Genomic DNA, 23,646 nt, shown 5'->3' on the forward strand with positions numbered 1-23,646 from the left:
AACTGGTGCATGGAATTCACCTTTAAAACAATAGTGACAATACTTGACAGCCCTGCAGTGCTAAAAGACTGTAAAGGTGATCAGTGGTGTGACTGACATGCATGGAAGCTGTGTTTTTTACATGAAGAGGAAACATTGGAGGTGTGTTCAGGGGCACTATGCTTAATCTTTCTACTGTACTGTATGAACGCATATATTATGGATTTCACAGATGCTGTCTGCTGTTAAACAAATTTTCGCAGTACTTGAAACTATGCAGTCACATGCACAATAACTACTCTGCCATGATTAGCAGAAGTTCAGTAGAGTGAGCATGTGTGTGTGTGCGTGAGAAAGAGCACGAGTAGTGCTGCAGGTTTCAGCACAGGCCCTATCTTTATAACCACAGTTTGCCCATGGGGTGCTTTTAAATTGCGTGAGTAAGTCTGGGTGTGTGCACTCTGAGATTGAAAAAGAAGCACCCTGCAGGCATGAATTTCGTACTATTCCGGGAGGCACCTTAGACAACACACAGGTGCATTCCTGAGTATGGCCCGTCGTACATGTAGACTGACCCTGTATCTGCCTTTTTCACCTCAAGACTGGCCTGGAAGAATAATGTTATTGTTTATCTTTCAGGGGTGTGGAGCTAAACGGAGGGCTAGGGGTAGTGTTACCCCTGGCGTACTTGAGGTCCCTGTGGGCCCCTCTCTGCCACGCGACTCCAGAGCTCATTAGAAACATATTACAAACAGGTCAGCGTGGCCCTCATCCTCATGACCTATATTGCCCCCGCACCCACAGCAGCCAGAAACCACACCCTAACTAAACACACCTGCACCAATATGACTGGTCCATTGACACAAAAATGAAACAGCATGCAGGATAAATGAAGGCTCTGATGGTGTGCATTTGCCAAAGTATTCTGTGTTAATCTACAAGCAGACCTACAGCACAGAGAACATGTCTTTGCAGGAAGACATGCAGGAAATAGCACAGCATCTGAACTTGTTTACACTTCAGTATTTGTATGAATGAAACAAGCATGATATAAAGTGTTAATTAGGGAGTTTTAGAGGTGCTGGTAGGTAGGGTTAGCTGTAGCTGTAGCTGTAGCTTCATAATTACAGTGTGCAAGAGTGGCATCAATCTTGTCATCTAACTCTCGGGAAGAATGTGAGTAAGCGTACTTCCCCCTGCTAAAATTAACTCTTCCAAGACCTGCAGTCTCTACTGTGACTCAACAGAAAGGGCTAAAGGGACTGGCGTGGAGATGTGGACAGCACAACAGGATGAGGTGTCACTGCTGGTGACTGCATGTGTACGGTTTACACCATATTTGAAAATGTTCCTTTACACAAGCAAATGAGTGTATATGGTGCGTCGTAGCTGCTGCATCTGACTGGAGATCAGCCAAACCAGCCTCCAGGCACTTAGCGGCCACTACAGATTATTAGCTTTGAGCTTCGCCGTGTCCCGTCTCTCTGAAAGCACAGATGCTTTTGGAGCTCCACTGAAGCATGAATATCTCCGTCCCTCCGGACCCCGGCAAACATCCCAGACAGACAGACCCCTCCATACATGAAGACACGCATCAGCTCGCTGGTGGGTCCCGCCTGAGCGGTTGACTAAATATTTAACAACATTTTAAAAGCATCAAGCCCCCCCCTTTCCCCCCAGGGTGTCTGCTAAGTCCTGCAAATTTAAGAATTAAGAAACTCAGATGCCCTCTGGCGTAGGAAGACACCAGCAATGTCTTGTGGGAATGTATTCATGCCTAAATTGACACTTGACTGCTTTTGTGCTCTTCTTAGCAGGTTAGCACAGGGTCAATACTAGCATATCGCCATATGTGGACGCTCAAAAAAGGAGTAAAGAAACCAAGAGGTCAAATTGCACACCAGAAGCTCTGTAATGGTTTGCACTGATACTGTTCATATGATGGGCATTCCCGTACAGCTGTAGCAACAGCTCTTAGTGATTTTAAGAGAGGGATTGTCCAGGATATGAGCTTGAGTCTGCTGTTTTTTCTGGCATATCTCTTCTGCTCCCTGCACAGGTGGGATTACACGGCTAATTCCAATTTCTTATCTACACAGGGCCATCAAAAAGGGAGGCCCAGTCTGAGGGTTGGTTGTTCCTTGTAATAGGAGAGACAGTTGGAGGCTGTGGCACTTTATCGCCATCAGGACCGGGCTATCTCTATCAACCACGCCAGGCCTAGTCTGTGGTACCTTCATGTGGACACATGTGAGACCCGCAGAGACAGAGAATGGTCTATGTGTGTGAATGTGTGTGTGTGTGTGTGTGTGCAGACGATAGCGGCTGCATGCGGAGACAGAGGCTCTCTTTCAAGAGATTTTCCTCCACCCAGGTCAATTATATCACAGCCCACTGCCTGGGGAGAGAAGGACAGAGAGAGAGACGGAGGGAGAGCAGACTTTCCCCAGACTAAAGCAAACCAGGATGTGACCTTCTCGGTTAAGATGGACAGCAGGTAATGAACATTGACACAAACACATGAGCCACGTGGCCCCTGAACTGCCTGGTCCTAAAGATACCATCTTCCTGTCCTTTCCTCCCTCTTTCCTTCCTCGCATCCCCCCACTTCTCCTGCTGCATTCCTGACATGCCTCAGGGAGACAGAGGGGGCCTCCAGGACAGACAAACAAAGACACACAACACACACAACACGCTCACAATGGCACTGGCTGCAGCCATTGTCTGTGTGCACTGAGGAAAAGGTCTTGGCGCTTGCATACCAAAAGAGAACGGCAATCCCCCTTTCTCAAACGCACATTTGCCCTCTCTTAGTTCCTTCTCCGTGACATAAGAGCTAAGTGAATGCACTAAAACTGTGGCTGCTGTAAATAATTTTCTCCTGCTCCTCCCTAAACATTTTCAAAGCTACACCCCTTTGGACCCGCAAACTAACAGTAAACCATAAATCTCTGGCTGGGACTGTGATTTAAACTGAGTGATGTCATGAGATTGTAAGTGAATCATAACAGCCTTCAGTGCCGGAGCTGCTGGTGTGGCATGAAAGGCCTGCAGCAGCTCTCTGCTGAATGTCAATGCAACGCTGACCTCTTCTGGTAGAAACAACACATGGCCACTACAAAGGACATCCAGAGCTTTTTTTTAGCAGGTTAAACAGATACAAGACTATGGTCAGCAAGAAATCTTAAGTTGAAGTTGATATCTGTCCAGAGTCATCAAATATTAACAATCATTTGCTAAGATCCCTCTTGCTAATACGAATGATGTGCCTGCATTTTTGAGAGTATCTAAATCCAGTTTGCTTGCACTGCTGGACTTACTTCTCTGAATCAGTGCACTTATGTAGTCCAGACTTCCGTGATGGTCACGTTAATAGCTGGGCCACATAGCTTAGCGCTACATTAGCCGACTAATCCCTCTTCCTTACTCCAGCTAGCCAAACCTCATGCTTCCAGGGTCCAGCTGACACGGATAACTGCTGGATTACAGATGCCGACCACAGCATGGGAAAACTAAGAAAGACGACGTGTGAGATAACCTTTGACAGACATGAGCAGGAACATTTTTTTAAAATCCTGCAGGAAAATGCAGAAGCAAGATGGAAAAATTCTTTTGACACTTACGGAGGTGTAGTTGGTCTTGCCCATGTTGTGGTTCTGGTTCTGGTTGAGGTTCTGGTTCTCTTGCTCTCTGCACTGCAGCCCAGCCAGGTGTCTCTCCAGGGCTGCCCAGTCCATGGTGGGCAGAGGCTCCTCCTCTACACCCTCCTCCTCCCTGTAGCCCCCCATCCGTCCCCCATTCCCTCCACTACCTCCTCCTCCTCCTCCTCCTCCTCCTCCTCCACCACCACCACCACCCCAGCCAGTGCTGCGACTCCCCCTGCCATGACTGGAGCTGCGGTGGCTGGGCTTGGGAGTCCCTGTGCCCCCATGTGGTGTACCAGGGGAGTGGACCTGGTTGCTCCTGGGCAAAATCAGATTGCCGTTTTGTTTCAGTTCCTCTGGGACGGCTGCGACCGAGGTGGCAGTGTGTCCGCCGGGGGCCGGGAGGGGCGGGACGGTCTTCACTTCCTGGAATTCTTCAGCGAGGCTGCGACTGTTCACTGTCTTCCTGTAGCCCTCGCCAAGGCCGTCGACCCCTACAACACCTCCTCCGCCTTCCTCCTGACCAGGAGGCTGTGGAGAGGTGTAGTCCTCCCCGTACTCACTCTCCCACTCCTCTATCACCTTCTTCTTGTACTCTTGGTAGTCCTCATCCTCCTCATAGTCCTCTAAGGTGACCAGGTCCAGAGAGGGGGAGGATTTGTAGTCCTCCAAAGTGGCCAGGTCAAGAGAAGGGGAGCAAGGTGTAACCTTGTTGGAGTTGGACTCTGAGCTGGAGCGACTAGATGCATCACTCCCCAGGTCCATGCCATCCTCCCGGTAATCCTGCGATGACAAAGGAACAGAGAAAAAGAGTGAGCCTGAGGAACATGCATGTAGAAGGAACAACAGTTTAAACGTGTTCTAAAGAGTAAAAGAGAAGAGAGGAAAGAAGAAGAGGACAATGAAAAGAGAATTTAGGGAAGTTTGTAGACTTAGATTAGTCACATCAGTGCTGTGGTTTGAGACCGGCAACCACAAAGCACTTCCTGTCCCGCAGGAACTTCCTTTCTGCACAGAATTTTGCTGCCACTGTCTCTCCTGGACTTGCTGACGAGCCTTCTGCTGTAAGACTGCAGCGCTCCAAAGCCTCCCAGCCTTGGCAGAGCGGGCCAACTGATTATACATTCCTCTGTATTGGTGAATGTGTGCTCGCGTGTGTGGGCTTGTGCAACACTTGACACACACACACACACAGCGAAGGCGGAGTCCGTGTGGCTGGATGTGTCAGAATAATATCCCACCACCCACAGCTACATCTGCACAGCACCACGGGGACAAAACAGGGTGTCATGAGGGGCGAGAGCGAGAGAGCGACACTGACATGCCAATACACAACACACCAAACTGTGACACGGACAGATGAGTCCAGAGTTGTTGTCTAACCTTGACTGCGATGCCCCCGCAGAGCCCCCAATTCCGGTCTGACTGATAAGTTCACGGCTAATGAAAACGTCTGCGTTGTTTACAACCCTCCACAAATCTCCACCTGACCCGGGCCTTCTCTCGCTGCGTTATCAGGAGCGCATTATCGCAGCGCCTCACGCCACTTTTAAAAGTTAATGAAAAGGAAGGAGCGGCAGAATTTCTCTCAGGGCAAAGAGAAATTAACGACACATTCCTACGTGATCCACATTATGAGCTGCACTGGAAAATAAATTAATTATGAAGATTGCTGATTACTGGTCTGGCCCACGAGGATTTACAGTATTTTTTTTTCCTCTTACACAAGAGGCAGAAACAGCGATCCATACAGCAACATCCAAATGATAATAAGCTTTCTTGAGTTATGGCTACCAGGCCACACCTGTGCTGCTGATGTCAGAGGACGGCGCAGAAAATATCTGTGTTGGGGCAAAGCAATATGACTCAGCACCTTGGAGACGAGGGATACAAATCGCTGATGCAGGGTAGAGACATGAGCCACTTTGTGCTGAGGAACTTGCATTTCTCTGTGCAGCGCTAACAGGTCAGTGAGAGTGGAGGCGGATGCTGCAGGGATGAATACGGCGCCCCCCGGGCTGCACAAATGGGGCCATAAAAGCCACATTTTGCCTTGACGTGATGGCAGGGTGTCATTACAAAGTAAAACTACATAACATATTGCATTGCCACTGAGGTGTTGGGACCTCAAGGGTGTTCAGAGAGTTAAATGTCAGTATTATTTCACTCCCTCATGAATTAGACCTGTGCCACTAATGTTTGATTACTGTTTTGCTTGTTCGGCAGTAATAATAACAACACTTAAAAAATCCCTTATTTAGCTCCTTGGGATGGTTTCAAACAATCTGTGTGTTCTTCACATGGAAACTCCAGGAGCCCCTGTAGGTCTAAAACTGAAGGGGAAGGGGAGGGGGGATTTAAGGGCACATAACATTACCAGCCTACTTATGGCCTAACACTCTACAAGAGCTTGTTAAAAGGAAACATTTAGGCTTGGAAATGTAGCATTGATGGTGGTTATTTTATGGTACAATATATCAATCTGTCAGCACGGCGGAGAACAAGCTTACCGACGTGCTCATCAAACGCGCTGGATCACTGCGCGGTCACCAGCCCCCGTGGTGTGTGAACCAGCTTGTCATTTTGGCGTTGTCACCCTTTAAGTTCTATAAATAAATAAGTAAATAATAAAAAAAAAACCCGCTCCAGGAACCTCTCCAAAGTAGGAACACCGCTAAGTAGAAGCGGAGTATCCGAGCTGCGATCGCGTCTTCAAATCTCGGCCACCGATCCGTTTTTCTCCAGGAGCGCAGAATCCACACAGCGCTCGGTTTCCAGATATTATCGCGTAAACACACGGTGGTCACATGAGCCCCGATTAAAATAATGTAATCATTTAAAGTGTGTGTTTGTGTGTGCCTGAGAGAAAGAGAGAGAGAGAGACAGAGAGAGAGAGAGAGAGAGAGAGAGAGAGAGAGGGGAAGGCGCTGCAAGACGGCAGGCTGGAGCGGTAAAGCTGATCCGCTGTGGGATTAACCGAAGCGCAGGCAGACCATGCAGGCTGGATTTGGCCACAAAATACATGCAAATTGACAGCTGCACCGATCCCCACCCCGTAGCCGGGTGGGTGTTTTGGGGGGGTTGGCGGTGTGGGAGGAGGAAGGGAGAGGTGGCTACCCCTCACACAACTCTGCCCGTCGTTCTCTAGGGTGGTTTGCAAGGGGACATCATCGCATACGCCCAGTCTCTGCGTGCATCGAGCGCACTCCAAGTGGCATTTCTGCACGCATGACAGTTGCACGGTTACATCTGGCAACACGTAGGCTACAATCTCCGATATCGATCGAAAGAGACACATTATTCAGGTTGTAAACATTTTGGATAAAGCGCGTGCGTTTCTTTAATGTTGCCATCGGCTACTCATATGATGTAATGTTGCCAAAAAGTCCCAGGAGGAAGCTGATGTCCCCCCGGCAACAGCGCTGACAGAAACGCCCAGTATCACACTATCACACGGAGGATGACACCCGCCGCAGCTGTGACCAGGCTGACCCCCCCCCCGTGTAGATTCACTATTACCGGTCAAAACTGAAGTCGCCGCCCGCGCTAACAAACCGTACCCGAGCTAAAAGTGGCCTGGATGCAGCATCGGTGCCTTTTAAACGAGCCCATACTCACTGTCATCATCTTTGTAGCTTCCCCGTCGCGTCTCAAGACATTGTAAAGTGTAAATCCCAGCTGTTAGACAACGGCGATGGTGCTGACTCGCTTCACAGCAGCTTTATTTTAAGGGCGGGTGGCGGCGGCGGCGGTGGTGGTGGAAGTGGTGGTGGGGCTGGCTTCGCTGGAGAAATTACAGAGAGCCGGTGGATGATTCAGTACAGTCATTGCTCTGAGTGTAGTCAGTCCACAGAGGAGCCAAGCGGAGTCTCGATAGGAGGAGAAGAAAAATCCCAGCAGGTCTCCGCCGCTTCTCTCCTCTCCTCCCCGGCTCGCAGGAAGATGCCCAGCCGACAGCTCAGCCTGCGCTCTCTCGCTCCCCACGTCAGCTGGAAAACAAATAAGCTCGGAGTAAAGTGCGTCCTCTTCTGTCGCGGGCTTACGCACGCCTCGCTTGCACCCGAGCGCCCGGCGTGCCGTCGCCCAGTTGTGACCCAGAAGCAGGACTCGGAAGTCGGCGCAAAGCGAGCATGCCGCCGCTCCACGGCGCGCACGGGTTCGGTGTCTGTGGCCGCGCTCTCCACGCGAGCCGGCTCTCTGTCGCAGCCTGCAGCTCTCGACGAGAAAGTGACGACGACAGAGCACGAGTGAAGCCCAACCTTCTGCACCCACTGACCTTGCAAACGGCGGAGAAAGGGAGCGATGGACTGAGTGAAAGAGAGAGGAAACTATTTCCGTGAATTATTAAACACGCTTCTGCTGCTCTGAATTTAGAATACCACCACATATAATAATAATAATGATAATAAACCATGGAGCGGTCATGGATCCTGTTTTTGCATCTACTATGTGGTTTCACCTAATGAAAACAAAGGCTGTCATTCAGTTTTGTGGCACACCTGTGTAATCTAATGCAATCCAACGCAACGGCCTTGAAATTTGTGCTAAAAAAAAAAAAAAAAGTTGTGGAGCCCCAACAGCCTGTAGCCACAGAGAGCAGCCACCATTAAAGGTAATTTAAGGTTGGGACCCAATGTTTTATAAAAAATATTGCTTTTCATTCCCCAAAAATATAATTTCCAATCGCAAAGGGCAAGTTGATCATCAAACACCTGCGCGTCAAATATCACATATTGCTCAGAGACCTCCATATTAGATTAACAGAGGTGGAGGAATCCCCCAGCAGTGCAGGAACAGCTCAGCCTCTCCATCAACTCACACACCATTAAAGCCCCCCACAGCACTGCTCACATCCCGCCTATCTAGCCAATGCTTTCTTGAGTTTTCTAAGGTTTGCATGCTACTTTCCAATGCAACAACACTGCAGCCTTGAAAAATCACCATCATCAACCCATCCTGACACTTTGTCAACAAAAACATTCAAAGTTTCACAAATAAATACAGTGATACGTGACGAATTGCTAAAAGTATTAGCTGATTCATCGGTTAATACTTTGATTTGATCCTTTCTGCTGTTATTCTCTTTTCAAATGTCAGGATTTGCTGCATTTCTATGGCACAAACTGCAGTTAATTCAATGTCTATTTAAAGGCCTCAATTGGGCTGTGAGGAATTTGATGTTTAATAGGCTAAACGATTAATCACTTAATGAAGTAAACAGACAGCAGATTTATTGCTAATATCTTGCACGTTGACATTTTTTAAAATATTTTTTTTTTTTGTCCTACATGGGGATTACTCTCGCTGGATGAAAACATATGGATTAACACACACACACACATGCGCACGCAGATGGCAGCTGCAGTGTCAGAGCTGAAGAGGGGTTAACACCAACATGGCATGATATCTTCATGTTGCATTCTGTTCCCTCTCGCAACAGCTGGTAATTTCCATATTCCGAAATGCAGATCAAGCTAAACGTAATAAACCGATCGCAGCTACAGCGGGAGTAAAACGTGCTCCAAAGCATTTGTACAGCACACGTCACGATTAGGAACTGAATGCTGCATCTCGTCAAGCCAAACAGAGAGCCACAGCAGAGATTTGAGGTGTTTGAAGGGTGGGAGTTGTCTTCGGTCATGGTGCGTTGATTGTATAATAGCAGCACAAATGGCTTCATCCATGTAATGACAGTGCAGTACTTCAAAGACCCCTGGCTGAGCCTCCCCTTCCACTGCAGTGGGGACAGCACAAGTGGGGATCTCCCCAAAGAGGAGACAGCAGGAGTCCAGCCTATTGCTACCACGCCATTCCCAGCCGCCGCTTTCAACTCTCTTATCAGCCCCTCCACTCCACCCCCTGCTTTTCCTCCCCAATTCCCCAAACATTAATCGGTCATAGTGAAGTAAAATGAAGAGTTGTACTGAATACCTTTACGGAGGATAAGATACTTTTGGGGTTTTTTTATTTTGGAGAAGAATGTCAAGACTATAAGTTCATACGCTCACCAGGCAACAGAATTATCATTAACTTGTCAACAGGAGGCCAGTATAGTTTGAGTCACTCTTGCACACACGCAGTTTGCTTTCTTTGAAGTTTCCACTTCCCTTTAGCATCAAAGCCTCTGAAAACGCTTCTGACACGGCATCCTTCCCCTCAGCGAATTGTTTCGCAAAACAATAAAAGCAGAAACAAGCTGGAAGTCGGTCGGGCCAGATGAAGATGTCCACGATGTGTCACATCAAAGCTCCATGATCCATGTCTTCATCACACCTGGAAGAGGGAGATGACTTTTATTGCACTTTTGATTGAAGAGGTGGTCAAAGGAAGTTCACCGTGCAGCACTTCAGGCGCATCGAAGCAATCGGTCCTCCCTTCTTGTTTTGTTTTTCCCCCTGCTCGACTAAGAAGCAGAGGAGCGGAGTCTGTCAAGCTGCCAATCAATGGGATTTACCAATCACCGAGGGGCAGAAACATGTGGAAAAACAGCCAGGTCTAGATCTACAGTATCTGGGAAAGCTTTGCACTATCTGCCTGCCTAACAGTCCATCCGCAGCAGCTATCTGGCAGGAATCACTGAAGGCCCATTTCTGACAGAGAGATAAGGCCGGAGAAAGGAATGCCCCTCAGATAATACCGAAAAGTCAGGCAACATCTTCCTCTGCTTATATCTGTCTCACAGGCGTTTAAAAAACAGGGAGCTCCTGACAGTCAGTGAGAAATTGAAACTGTCTCTGCCTTGTCAGGAACTCACCGACTCTAACGGAGAGACACCGAAAGTGACCTTGGAGGATTCTCCCTCTCACTTTTTCTCTCTCCCTCTCCCTCTTTTCAGGGGCCGAGGGGAAGGGCTCACCTTGAAATAAGACTCGGGCCGAGCCAGATGACAGAAAATGAAGCGTCAGAAACATGACTTTGGTACAAGGCGCAGACCTGCAGATGGGAAATGTCCTGCCTGGTTATGAGAAGACACGGGGGGCGCGAGGGGCCGGACAATAGACTCAACACCCTGGTCTCTCACCATGTCATGTCTTTTTCAGATGAAGAAGACCCAATCCTGGCATTTTTTTCATCCTGTCATGACAGAAATCTTTACACTTCACTGCAAACCTTTTAAACATCTCCCCTTAAACACTTGTACCACTTAAATGACTCCTTAGCTCATGCCAAGAAGAGTCTTATGTACCCGACTGTATGAAAGTGACTCGTACATGTAAGAGTAAATGGAACATTTTCCAACCTATTACTCTGAGGCTTTCTCCGTGTCTCTCTTGTTCAATCTTGTCTGCAGAGGATTTCTATAAGAAGGTCTTATAGAAAGAAGTAATTTGTTCGTATTGTAGCACAAAACTGAATGTACTTAAACTAGTTGTCTACTGAAATGCATTTACAACCTTGCTGACAAGCGTGCACGCTTATTACGATATGTAATGTTATATTGTTATGTTATATTTTCTGGAAATCAGTTGAGAAACTGCTTATAAAGGAGAAAATAACCAAACAAGAATGTCTTTTCTGACTAATTAATCAAATCATCCTTTGTGTTTAGTTGATACTGGCTTTACTTCCACATGGTTTGGGGTCCAGCAGATGCGGGATGTGTAAAAATAATGATCATAATTGAAAAATCAACCAATTTTTTCCCATTAAATACGTGTTTTCTCTCCTTGTGACCTCATTAACCACTGTGTAGAAAAGCCCTGAAGGAGTAAAACTGCCACAGAGTGGCGGCAAAACATGGAAATGAGCATAATAGGTTTTTATTTAAGAAAACAAGGAAAAGTGTAATGTTTTATATGTTACATGAATAGACAAAAATTTTCCTTTTGTTTGGTAAAATGTTTTGGGTCACTTAGAGAAGAACTGAAATCCTAATAGACTTATTTGGGATTCAGGAGGGATATAATAAATAATAATGCTGTGTAAAAAGCATTTTCATTAGCAATGCTCATAAATGAGTAGTATGTGTTTGAGCTGTTAAAGGGGGCCAGGACGGGACCCCAAACACAACATAAGGATTAAACACCAACAAAATAAACTCAATATAGCCATAAAGCAGTCCTGCAACATTTTCCACAATGACCTAATATACCCAGAGATGAGATAAATCGCAGCATAAAAGGTATGGCATATTTTATATCATAACAAATTGCCTTCCCTGTGTGGACACAGACCTTTTTCCTCACATTTGCTGCAACACAAAGTGCCACACAAAGCTGCCTTGAGACAGCAGCAGCAGCAGGATGCACACTGTGCGATGATGAATAGAGATGTCAGACGGCCACAATAGAGGTTGGCTCCTTAACTGGCCGACTGACCCGTCGCTCTAAATAGAAAGGGTGGCCAAACCATTGAGAGCAGCCATCAATCTACTTCCTTAACACAATGATGATTTACTCCAGTCAAATCACTGTGAGTGAAGGGGAGTGTGTGTGTGTGTGTGTGTGTGGATTTATGGGCGTTCTTCATTTCCAAAGCAACTATATGCTTGCGTGTGTGCAAATACCAGCTCGGATATGTGCATTTTCGGGTCTCGCATGTGTTCACATGCTACGATGCATGACCGTGCACCTTTGTGCCGTGTTTTTGTAATTGCGTTTACACGACCGGTCGAATCCCAGCGCTTGCATTGGATTGCACCACTAATACCTGGCTGTAATATATTGATCTTCCCTTCCATACTGTACAAGCAGCCAACAATTTCACCTGCTAACGAAGTGTGAAATGAATTGTGAGAGCAACATCTTGTCCGACGTATATACAAGGAGCCACAGCTATTAGAGTAATTTACATGGGAAGCACGTCAGGTTCCAGCCTGCAGTACGGTGTGTGCAGTGTACAGCTGTCGCCCAATGAGAAGAGGCTCAGACTTACCAAATTTATTTAATCTAGATTGGTTTATAGAGGCTAAATGGATCTTTCAGTGGTAGACAGCTAAGCATTCATCAAGGAGCCTTAAACCCAAACTAGCAATTACAGAAAAGACCAGAATATGTACATATGGCCATAACCATAAAGAAAGTGAGGGCAGAAAACAAACAGCGCTAAATGTGATGAAGGGGGAGGCAATAGTATTACAGAGTGGGAGGAGGAAGAGTATTACAGTGATGAAGAAGTTGAGGCAGATGAAAATGGAGCTAATGATAATGTTGACAATCACTACAGAAATCAGAGTGATTACGGCCATGCTTGTGCTGATGAAAATGATAGTGTCTGAGACAACAGTTACAAGGAAGGGGGTGATCATGACGACAAGCATGATAAATCAAAACCAATACGGTCTGGATGCATCCGAATGCATACAACGGAGAAAACGTTTTTTTAAAAAAGCAGAAGCAGATGAGAAATCTGCAAGAAACATGTGAAATCCAAGCGGAGATCTGTACGCAACAGGGAGGCCAAATTCAGACCAGACCTCCTCGGGGGGCACTGGAACCAGCAGAGTTGGAAAAAGTCAGCCAAGTCATTAATGAAGTTATGACCAGTCACTGCTGGGGAAGGAGATCTTAATCACCTGCAGGAGTGGAGGGCCAAGACCCAGTCCAGACCCATTTAGTCCTCGGCACACTAATGCTAATTAGAGGGAAAGAAGGGAAGGTTTGTAATCTGTTCAATTAGCCCAGCCTGGAGAGGCGTCCTGTGGGGCTGAGGACAGATTCAGGCCTGGGACCGTGCTGTGGGTGTAGTTGCTGCTCTAGCAGAGCAGTTTGCAGCAGCCCGCTGTAAAGGAGGTTATTATGTCACAGCCAGAGTTGTATGGAGAGTTATTAGACAATAACAGTTACTGAAGATGTTTTCATGAATCGCAGGGGAGAGGCCTGAAGGTTTGCAGTGCTGTTCCATTCATTTTCAAACTCGTCTCGCAAACTGGATGAATTTTAGGTCAGACTTCTTTCTCTCCTCCTCTGGCCTCGCTTTACGCTTCCCTTCATTACCCTCCGCTCCTGCTCTTTCTGCAACGCGGCAGAAAACATCCACGGCGGTTTTAAGAGTCAGATATAGAGACGGAGACTCTCAGAGTGTGTCAGGTCGCAATTCCCAGTCTCTCTCTCTCTCTCTGTGCTGCCTGCCTGGCACCCCTCCACGGCTGTCTCTGTGCCCTGTCAGCAGTACAGCCAGGCAAGGGATATGCATCCACCCTGCCCTGTGCTCAGCTCCAAGCCTCGCAGTGCGCAGATGTCCTCACAATTTACTGCCCACACCAAATTGGATCGCTTCTCTGGTGTTTTGTGCAGGCCTCGCACCTGCTGTTTTCCACCTTCTCTCATAAACGACTAAACATCCCGAGATTGGGGCAAAGAGAGAGGGGAGGCGGCGGGAGTTGATTTAAGGAGCAAATTAAAGAAGGAAGGGCTGAATGAAATAGAAAAGGAGAGGAAGCTGTTTGATGATTGATATGAAAAGAGGAGGCTGTCTCTACTCTTGCTGCATGTCCTTTCCTCACGTGCACACATCTGTGAAAAGATTCCACCTCTTGCGTTGCTGGGGATCAACACAGCTGATGATCTACAGCTTGCACAGTTTGACCTCGGAGGCAGAGATGCAGTCTGCCAGGTCACCGGGGTGTTGTCGAGGGTAAGCGCGATCTGATGTCGGTGAGTGGCAAGTCCATTTTATACCTGAGTTGGTTGGGTATTGATCATTACAGTAGAAAAACAAACACGTGGGCGTCTGTGTTTTCTGGTAATACATGTGTGCATGTAAACCCCGAGGGGCCATTGCAGGTGGTGGCACACGGTCTAGATCAAGTATTGATCCCTCCTCGAACGGCCAGGTGTGAGATACTGCTGCACCCCGCTCAGACGTGGCCTCATAACTCATCATGGCAGAGGTGGCAAGAGAGAGAGAAGGATCAGGCTAAATAACGGCGCCTTCGCTCCAGCAGCAACCGGTTTGTTGGTGTGTCACAAGGTTGGAGGGCAGCCCTGTCCCTACACAGATTGTTGACATTGGGCGATTCTGCAAAATCCTGGATTAGACTGGATTCAGATCAAGGGCAACAATGGCAGGGTTAGGATTGGGCAACAACAACTGGTCAAAGTTATAGAAAGATGGTGGTTACATTGGTACGGTTGGTGAGTGATGGGGTGTAAATTTTGGTCTCTGGCATTAAAGTCAGATGTGAAATCACCACCCTGATCTCCACACCCATAGTTTCTGCCTCACTAAGCTCTTCTGCAATACATACGGCCACGTTTAACATATTTATAATGTATACAAACACACACATTTCAAAGTAGGTAATTTAGTCTCTTGTTTTAACCCCAAATTGCACAAATTAAACACATAAAGAGAGGCTGTGATGCTCTATCAAAGACTTTCTCAGCATTTCAGATTGAAATCTGCTTTTGAGTGTTAGTATTCTGTGTGCAGTCTATTAAACGAAGAGTTCTCTTTATCTGATATGTAATTGGTTTGAGTCGGTTATATCTGGTATAATCACGAGCGCCTTTTTCATTCACTCAGGTTATCTGCAGTATCGGGCCTCTTTGTTTATCACAGTAATTACAGAGGAGCACCATGTTTCCCACTGACTCAGACAGTTGAATGTGAACCGCTTATCACAGTTCAAGTGAACTGTCGTACCGACGATGTAACTCCATTATCATGTTCTACGTGGTGTGTACTTCATACTGTAATGATGCCTGTCTTTGATAGAGGTTGGGTTCAAATTTTATCTCATCTATTTACAAGACTGGCTTTTTCTTTAAGATCATAGTACCTTTGCATGCGGCGCATCACCCCTGTTTCTATACTTTCAGCTAATAGCCTGCCTAATTGTTTTCATAGTTCTTAAAAGCATATAAATCAAAAAATAACGACCCTCAGCTTATTAGTGTGCTCAAACTCATTTCTTGCTCTTTCTCCTCAAATACAGCATTAAACTGTTTTTGCTGCCTTACAGGATAACAAGGCCAAATTTTCCTTTAATCTTTTAATCTGAAAATCCTCCAAATGATTTAGTCTCAAAAAAGTGCAGCCCTCCTCAAGGTGTTTCATGTGCCACTCGTCTCATTATTTCTGCTTTCATGTCAGTGTCTATTGCTCCGTGTCTGTAACTGGAGAAATTATGATCTTTGCGACAATGGTTATCGCCAGGCTTTCAGATTTTAGCATCTGGCAGCACATCTGCTATACAGCATTTATCAGTTCCAGTCTTCGCTAGAAAGTTTGTCTCAGATATTCACGGCATTAAGGTCTGTGGTTGCAGGAGTCACCGAGTGTTGGGCTGTATTGTCCATGTGCATTTGGATGGGATTGGGATTGTATTTTACTGAATCATATTCACACTCTCCATATCGATGCAGATAGAAGACACACTCAGAGATTAGTTAAGTGATGAAGTAATTGAGGAGACAGTGGAGGAAATGAGATCAGATTATAGCAGTTTAAATGATAATAGCCTTCGTTTTCAAGTGGATTATATAATACAACAGTGATGATTAGAGCTAATCCATGACCACAAAGCATGGATAATGGAAGAATCAGTGAATAGATTGCCAGAGTTTGTATGAAATGATGGTTTGGTTTCAGTAATTACATCTGTCATTTGTTAATGAAACCATTCTGTGGAGACCGGAGTAAATAGCAGACCCACCGGCACTGGCTCGGTCGTTGCTCTGCTATGTTAACGAACGGGCAGGTGGATTGGCGAGGCAGATAATCAGAGAGATGCTTTGAATGAAATCCAGCAGAATTTAAATATTTGTGACTAAAATGATGCTGAGCCAGAGAGGTGTGCAGGTTTTGATGTTTTAAACTACAACATATTCATCCAATGGCACCTGCAGAAAACCTCACTCTGGAGGTTTCAACATTTTCTCCCCTGAAAAGCCATAATGTGCGAAATGCAGTCCAGCCTGAACCACTGAGAAAGCCATAATGGTTACCAGCCGCTGTTGCAGAGATGCATGCCCTGTCAGAGGCAGCGCCAAAAGCCCCTGAAACTGAAGAGGGAGGATGTCACCTCGGCCATTTTGACACAGAGCACACCTGGAGGGGGCCTTATCACCTCCATCATGATGAGTACCTCCCCTATCGTAACTACTCATGCGCTCCCTTTCAACTGTCACATTCCACCTTCATCAGAGCTTCTCAGTGAAACACTTGTGCATCTTTTTTTCATCTTCACTCGCCCTATTCTTCTCTCTTTCTACTCTTTTGTATTCCACATTCGCTCTATCTCTTCATCTCTCTCCTCCAGGCTCTATGTGCCACCTCTGATGCTTTATGCAGCACCAGAGATGCCGCTGAAGAGGCTGAGAGAGTAACTAGGCATGAGGGCATCAAGCTCACAGCTCCCTGGCAGAAATGGGGGGGGGGGTCATCAGCAGAACATTGAGAAAACCACCCTGACAAAAGGAATCAGACAGCAAATGGGCCTTGCAATAGAGTGTGTTGAATCATTCAAAAGCTAAACAACAGGGTTGCACATCAGTATAGTAGCTGATAGGTGAACTGTGTGCATGCATGTGTGTTTGTGCATGCATGTGTGTTTGTGTGTGTTTGTGTGAGTGTGTGTGTGACTTTGCATCTTTGTGCTTCATTTAACGTGATTGCCAGCTCAGGAAAATAACTGCAAGTAATGTAAAAGAAATTCCCCTTTTGCAGCACTTCTTTAATGGCAGCTTATGAGAGGAAGTTCTGTACAATGTCACTTGGACAGAGGATGAAGGCCTTAAACTGCACGTTCATTTACATTTGAAAGTTTTGCTTGTTTGTCAGCGTATAGAATGAATTAAGGTTCATATTTGTGTTATGTAGGAGGGTGAGATGAGGTAGGAGGTAAAGACAGCGCAAGGCTGTGTTAGTTTTATGTAAACATGCTGCAATTTTAATGGACACTAACGTCCTTAGCAGACCCCCCCTGTGAAGAGCAGAGGGGATGGAGGGGAGGGAGGATGAGGGAGGCTTTCAGACCACTTTGCTCCTTTCAGTCTGTCAATTTTGCCCTGCTTTTCCCATCCTCCCTCTCTCCTCATCTTCCCATCTTCCTTCACCGAAGATCTACTCATGCATGCTATCACTAAGCTGGCAGCAGTGGGAGGCTACAGAGGAATTCTTATGCCCGAAATGCTCCCCCGGTGCCATCCAACCCTTCACCACTCCATCTCCATTTTTACTGCCATCGCTCCACAACTGTCCGCCTCTCTCGCTACTGTAACCATTATACCATTATCCCTTCGCTGCATCCAATGTGTGTGCCATAACTAATGATTTCCTCTCCTCTTCTCTCCTCTCCTCTCCTCTCCTCTCCTCTCCTCTCCTCCGTCCTGTACAGTGACAGACTGGCTGTGTTCTATGAGCTGGAAAAACTCTCTGATAAGCAGAGTGGACTTCAAACAGGTGTGACAGGTTTGCATTTCTCCCACCACCAACTGACTCCCTCCCCTCCAGCGGAACCAAAATGCTGCGACTAAATCCACAATCCTGCAGCCTCACCTGCTGCTGGCGCTCCATTATACGCCCCCGCAGTTACTGTGCCACTCCGGGCCATATCCCAGATATGTGTGCCAGTCACCCAGTGATGATAATGACAAGCCTGCACTGCCATTCAGTAGCTTTGCCCCTCAGACAAGTATCCATGACTTGGTTTGAGTGGGCATGCCATCAGGAGAAATTGGAGTGAGCATTAACGAATGAGCTGCTGTGCACAAACACACAGGGAAGCTGATACAGTACATGTTTGTGCACGTGGAGGGGGGCACCCCTTGGCTGCAGTTTTGGTAGCCTGTGCAAACAGGTTGTATCCAAGTGAATGTTCATTCATCTACATTCACCACAATAAGTGCAAAAAGTTTGTGGAGAGAGGAGAATATAAATCTGAGCATGTGGCTATCAATGATTATCCTCTCAGCTAGCCACATCACTGGATTCAAACTTGTTTTAAAACAGCTGTGATAATCACATTGCTTCCATCCACCTGTTTTTATGCACATTTTCAATTTGCACAGAAAAAAGCTTTGAATGGAAACGCCAGACATAAAATAAAAAAAAAAGTTGAGATATCAAGTTTTACTCTTGGCTGAGGTGTAAAAAGTTGGCGTATTGTTAAAGTAAAATGCAACATAAGTGCAGTGGAATGAATGAAGCAAACAGAAATGTTTGACTGGCGCTCTTTTCATTCCAACATCTTGTTGCACTCTCTTCTTCTGTCATGGTTTGACGGCACCCGACTAGAAAATTAGCAATTAGAATTAACAGTGGTGGATGTAAACATGCATTAATTAGCATTTTCTTTTGCTGTTTTTCTGGAAATTTGTTTAAAGTTTTGCTATAAATTTGGACAGAAACCAGCTGATGGCACGTATTGACCATGGCTCACCAAGAGGGGAGAGTGCAGATGAAAGCAGCATGCAGATGAGCTTCTTCAAGCAGTGAAGTGCTTTGTTTTCTGCAGGTTCAGAGAGGTGAGGTGCAAACAGATGGCTAAACAATTATGCAGCCAAAGGCAGATGATTTGACTTTTAAAGTTGAATTTATAATAACCGCATGCTCAGTTACTTAATCTGTAGCACAGTGACCGAGACAAATAAAAGTTAGAATAAAGAATTCAAAGTGTGGTTATTTTGCAGTGGCCTGGTGTTGAGTGTGCATGATGTAGTCAAGGAAACCACAGTGTACCATGTGTGTAATGGTGCTGCAGTTTGGCACTTTTTAAATCAGAAACTGCAGGGAGAACACATAGATCAGTTCAAACTGGCAATTTTTAGCTTAGTTCCTCCACATTATAATAACACATATTCCTCTGCTTACCCCAAGTGGTGTCTGTTACTACAGCTGGTTTTGCTTATTGTTATGCAGCTTTTCAGATGCCCCCTTTTGAAAAGAATAAATGATGTCTCAGTTGCTGAATTATCCACAGATATTCAATCTGTATCATGGTTTTGCAGACCAGTTGATGCAACGCAACCAACTATGATGCACCTGCTTCTGTCAGACATCACTGTCATCTCTATTCTTAGAGAAAGAGGGAGCAACAGTGAAATAGAGAAGAGCAAAGTAAATGGAGGACAGAATATGCAGCACTCGCTCTAAAAGTAGGGATAGTGTGTCCCACTCTTCCCTCCCTCTTCCTTTTTTCATCCTCCTGTTTTACTCTTACGCTTCTCCTCTATTTGCAGCTCATGTGGGACACTAAAAAATGAACAACACGGAGGAGGGATGTGGTGCACTTGTATATGTGTCTCTCTGCATGTATTTGGAGATTACTTAACAACACATCAGAGTTAACTATAGAAGACAAGAAGGAAATAACAGAGACCGCTGAAAAAAGTCACAAGGAACCGTCACAGACATTGCTTTCTGCTCTTGTTCTTTCCAGTCTTTTGTAGCCTCATATGTGTGTGTGTGTGTGCAGAAAAGCAAAAGAAAGCCATAGCAGTTACAAAAGTTACAAATCCTGTGATACATAATCTTGAGATGACAGTGAGAGCAAGAGTGGGAAGTATAGGTTCAGCAAACATGTAGATGGATGGAGCAATAATTCAAAAGCAAGATGCACCCGTGCTTGTAGAAAATAGAATGAGGTTGAGAAAGTTATAAAGAAACATTAGAAAAGAAATGTGCTTGCAGGATTTGTTTAAGGAGTGTAGAGCAGAGGTGAGGGAGAAGGAGGAGGAGGGGGTGAGGAGGGGAGGAGCGAGTTTTGAACAACCTCCAGCATCCCGACGCAGTGTGAACAAGGTGAGGTCATCTCTGGGAGAGCTGGGGCTGAATTCTAATCACAACAATAAGGTCAACGGAGTAATCCCTGTCCGTTGAAATGTCACTGTTCCCCGGCTCTGACACGGCTCCCCACGCACAGCATCACAACAACCGGCTATCGATCACACACTAATTAGGAAAGGATGAGGCCAGCGTGTATAAGACGCAAGGGACGCATGAAGGTGGACAGGTGGAAGGTGGACGGCACGCGCGCGCACAAGAGAGCTAAATACAACACTTTAAAACAAACGTGCTGATGTGACTTGTTTGGCTTAAACGGACTCTCCTGGGATGGGAAGTCAGGTGAGTAATCTGACAGGAGAAGGAAATGGGACTGCATAACATGAACCACACACACACGCACGAAAAGATGAAAAACAGCAAGGAGAACATCTCAGCACTTTATACGGATCAGTGGTTCTTCTGGGAAAGATTAGCGTGTAACTAACTAACTTACAGCAGTGAGAAGTCTGGATTATGGATTTTTATCAGACTGTGATTACTGAGAACAGGACCGGAGCACGAACTGCTGACCTCAGCTTGACACGCTTAATGGAAACTGTAGCCACAATAAATGAAATGTTTATGCATGTTTGTTTTTGTATGTGTGTAGCGTTTCCAGGGACAACAGAGGAAGTGCCTCTGTATGCGCTTATATGCATTTACAGTATGTAACATACGGGCTGGCCATACAAATGAGATTGTCTATCAACAGTATAAAAATGCAAAGTGGGTGGCCCTGCAAGTATTTCCCCCATTTTAAATTCCCATTTAAAAATGTTCTTTCAATGATATCCTCAGTGTTTCTCAACTTACAAACACAGGAGTGTCCTGGATAATTAAATGATCATATGGGTTTATGTTAATCATTTCAATAGTTTTTGTTTTTTTTTTACATCAGTTTGGCCAATGGCTCTGAAACCCTGCAGGAGAAACCATTCAGAGCCGGGATTCATCACAGCAGGGTCAAAAATTTCTATGATTGTGGATGTTTCTTCTTGAAATTCACCATGTGAGTCAAAATATAGTATATATCAAAGGTTCATGTTTTGTTTCCTGTCGAATAAAGGAGTAGACATGGACCAACTGGGAGTCATGGAAAAAAATGAATGGGACTGAATGGGACCAGGGATGCACTATTAGTTCCTCCTATTTCCCAATTGAGTTGAGAAATCGCCTGCAGATAAATAACAACATGGGAATGTCTATTATCGGCCAATCCAGTGAATTTAATAAATAATGCAGGCGCTTCATAATATGGATGCAAAATTCCTGTAAGTCTAGGCGGCCATAATATAATCCTTCTGAATTATTTGCATTAGTTGCTGCAATGGTCTATTAAACCCTAAAATATTAGTTACAACTGCCTTGGTATGAACAGTAAAAACAAAATCTGTGGTACGCACACATGCACACGAACACGCTCACACACACAGTGACTCAAACCAGCAGTAAAGAGGACCACAGAGATGTAGTATGCTCTGCCATCTCGATTCAACCCATGTAAACTAACATCTAGATGGGAATGACAACATTGTCTTAGCGGCAAAGACTGAGACTGCAACATCACTGCTGGTGTGTGTGTGTGTGTGTGTGTGTGTGTGTGTGTGTGTGTGTGTGCGCGTGCATGCTCGTGCTGTACTGTAACGTGTGTGAAAAAACACATGAAACGGTCCTTGTCAGAAAGACAGGGGTTGAAGGGGGAAACGACAGCAAGTTGCAGCGCATAACTGAGAAGGAAGTGCCTGGAGAGGAGAGAGGGAGAGGCAGGAAAGCAGCACGGGAAGTCAGAAGAGAACGAAAGAAAAACAGTTTCTGAGAGGAAAATATATAAGGAAATAAGACTGCACATGCAGAGACATTTAAGAACTTGAGAAAAAGAATTTTTAAATGTAGCGGACTCTTAATTTGCATGGAGTCTGTATTCATGTCAGCGTCACGGTATTCCATATGAAGCCATGATTGACGAGGCTCGCTCTGGTGACATTATTAAACTGATTCAACTCATTAACATTTTAACTACCTGGGTGCTTTGGTCAGAAGGGCAAAGGGAAGGAGAGAGATGCTAATGCAATGCAAAGATATTATACGGTCATACGTTTTATTCACTTGGGCGACATATCTTCATCCCGGAGAACGTGTTAAAGTGGAAACTCAAATTCGCACTGGATGGAGCCGTGTTAGATTTTGACGGCCCCATCAGCGTGTACGTTACTCCCAAAATGACTTCATCTTTCCCCTCTGCTCTTCAGTCTCGCCTCCTTTCAGCCAATTACCCTGAGCACAGTTTTATCATGTACAGGCTACCAGGCTGCTGACTAAGACGTGCATTATCTATGCATCCACAGAGGATCACAAACAACAGCTTATTGCTCATAAAATGCAGCCAGGCTTAAAACCCCACGTACACACACACACACACACACACACGGATGCAAAACACCTACCTACGCAGGAACTGTTTTTCATTCAATTATCAGCATGTCTGTGCAATCTGAAACAGCTTAGAGATAGACAGAGCGCAGTAAAAATGGGCTGTGAAATCTGGCCCGCATAACTGTGAGAAACAAAAAGCGGCGGCAATACGTATAACACCGAGCACAATTATACCACCTCCGTCTGCCTCTGCTGCTCTCAGACAAATGGATAGGTAGATTAGTTTTGCACTTGACTGGTTTTGTCTGGCAGCTCCAGCCGGTCCGCGTGTCACCTGCTGACGACAAGGCCACCACTTCCCCAGGTCTGGTCACAGCTAGACAGGCTCATTTGGTCTGCTGCAGGGTCTCTAACTGTCACTGCCATCCAGCCTCCTGCTCACCGGAGAGACAGGGGTTCATAGATGGGTCCATGAGGGAAACATAGATGGCACAAAGGCACCATGAAGATATAGGGGTTGAACAGGAAGTTATTTGTAAGGGTGGATGCAGTGATGGGTGAAAAAAAAGGATGTAAGGATGAATGGGTGATGAGAGGGAAGATGTGGGGACAGCCAGATTCATGGGAGGAGTAGGCGTAATATTGCAAACTTACACTGCAACAAAGATATATAACACTGACTTAATGATAATAACAATAATAACAATATGTAAAAATATTTTTTCTATTGGTGCTTCTTCCTAAAAAACTGGAATATATACAACAACCAAACAATTACAGGAGGATTCGCTGTTGCTTTAGCTGACCTTAAACACTTGAATAAGCCCTCAAAGGTCGATCACTACACTAACACGCTCACGTCACGCAGCGATGGAGCAGCTGTGTTGGCATCGTTTGAACTCCTCTCTCAAGCTCTCTTCTTGCATTCTTCACACAATAT

General features: G+C 45.8%; 1 protein-coding gene across 2 annotated transcripts in view; it reads right to left on the minus strand.

Annotated features, from left to right (window-relative positions):
* schip1 (schwannomin interacting protein 1) overlaps window positions 1-23,646 on the minus strand; it is a 197,773-nt gene that overhangs the window by 33,379 nt on the left and 140,748 nt on the right. The window contains exons 9-10 of one of the 2 annotated variants that reach the window (XM_041940013.1): window positions 3,842-4,406; window positions 3,603-3,808 (exon numbers count right to left, since the gene is read on the minus strand). In XM_041940013.1, the coding sequence (XP_041795947.1) occupies window positions 3,603-3,808; window positions 3,842-4,406 (771 nt within the window). Of the gene's footprint in view, window positions 1-3,602; window positions 4,407-23,646 lie in introns of both variants that reach the window. The other variant, XM_041940012.1, reaches the window with a different exon arrangement.

The sequence above is a fragment of the Chelmon rostratus genome, chromosome 7, assembly GCF_017976325.1.
Source record: "Chelmon rostratus isolate fCheRos1 chromosome 7, fCheRos1.pri, whole genome shotgun sequence".
NCBI classification, from domain to species: domain Eukaryota; kingdom Metazoa; phylum Chordata; class Actinopteri; order Chaetodontiformes; family Chaetodontidae; genus Chelmon; species Chelmon rostratus.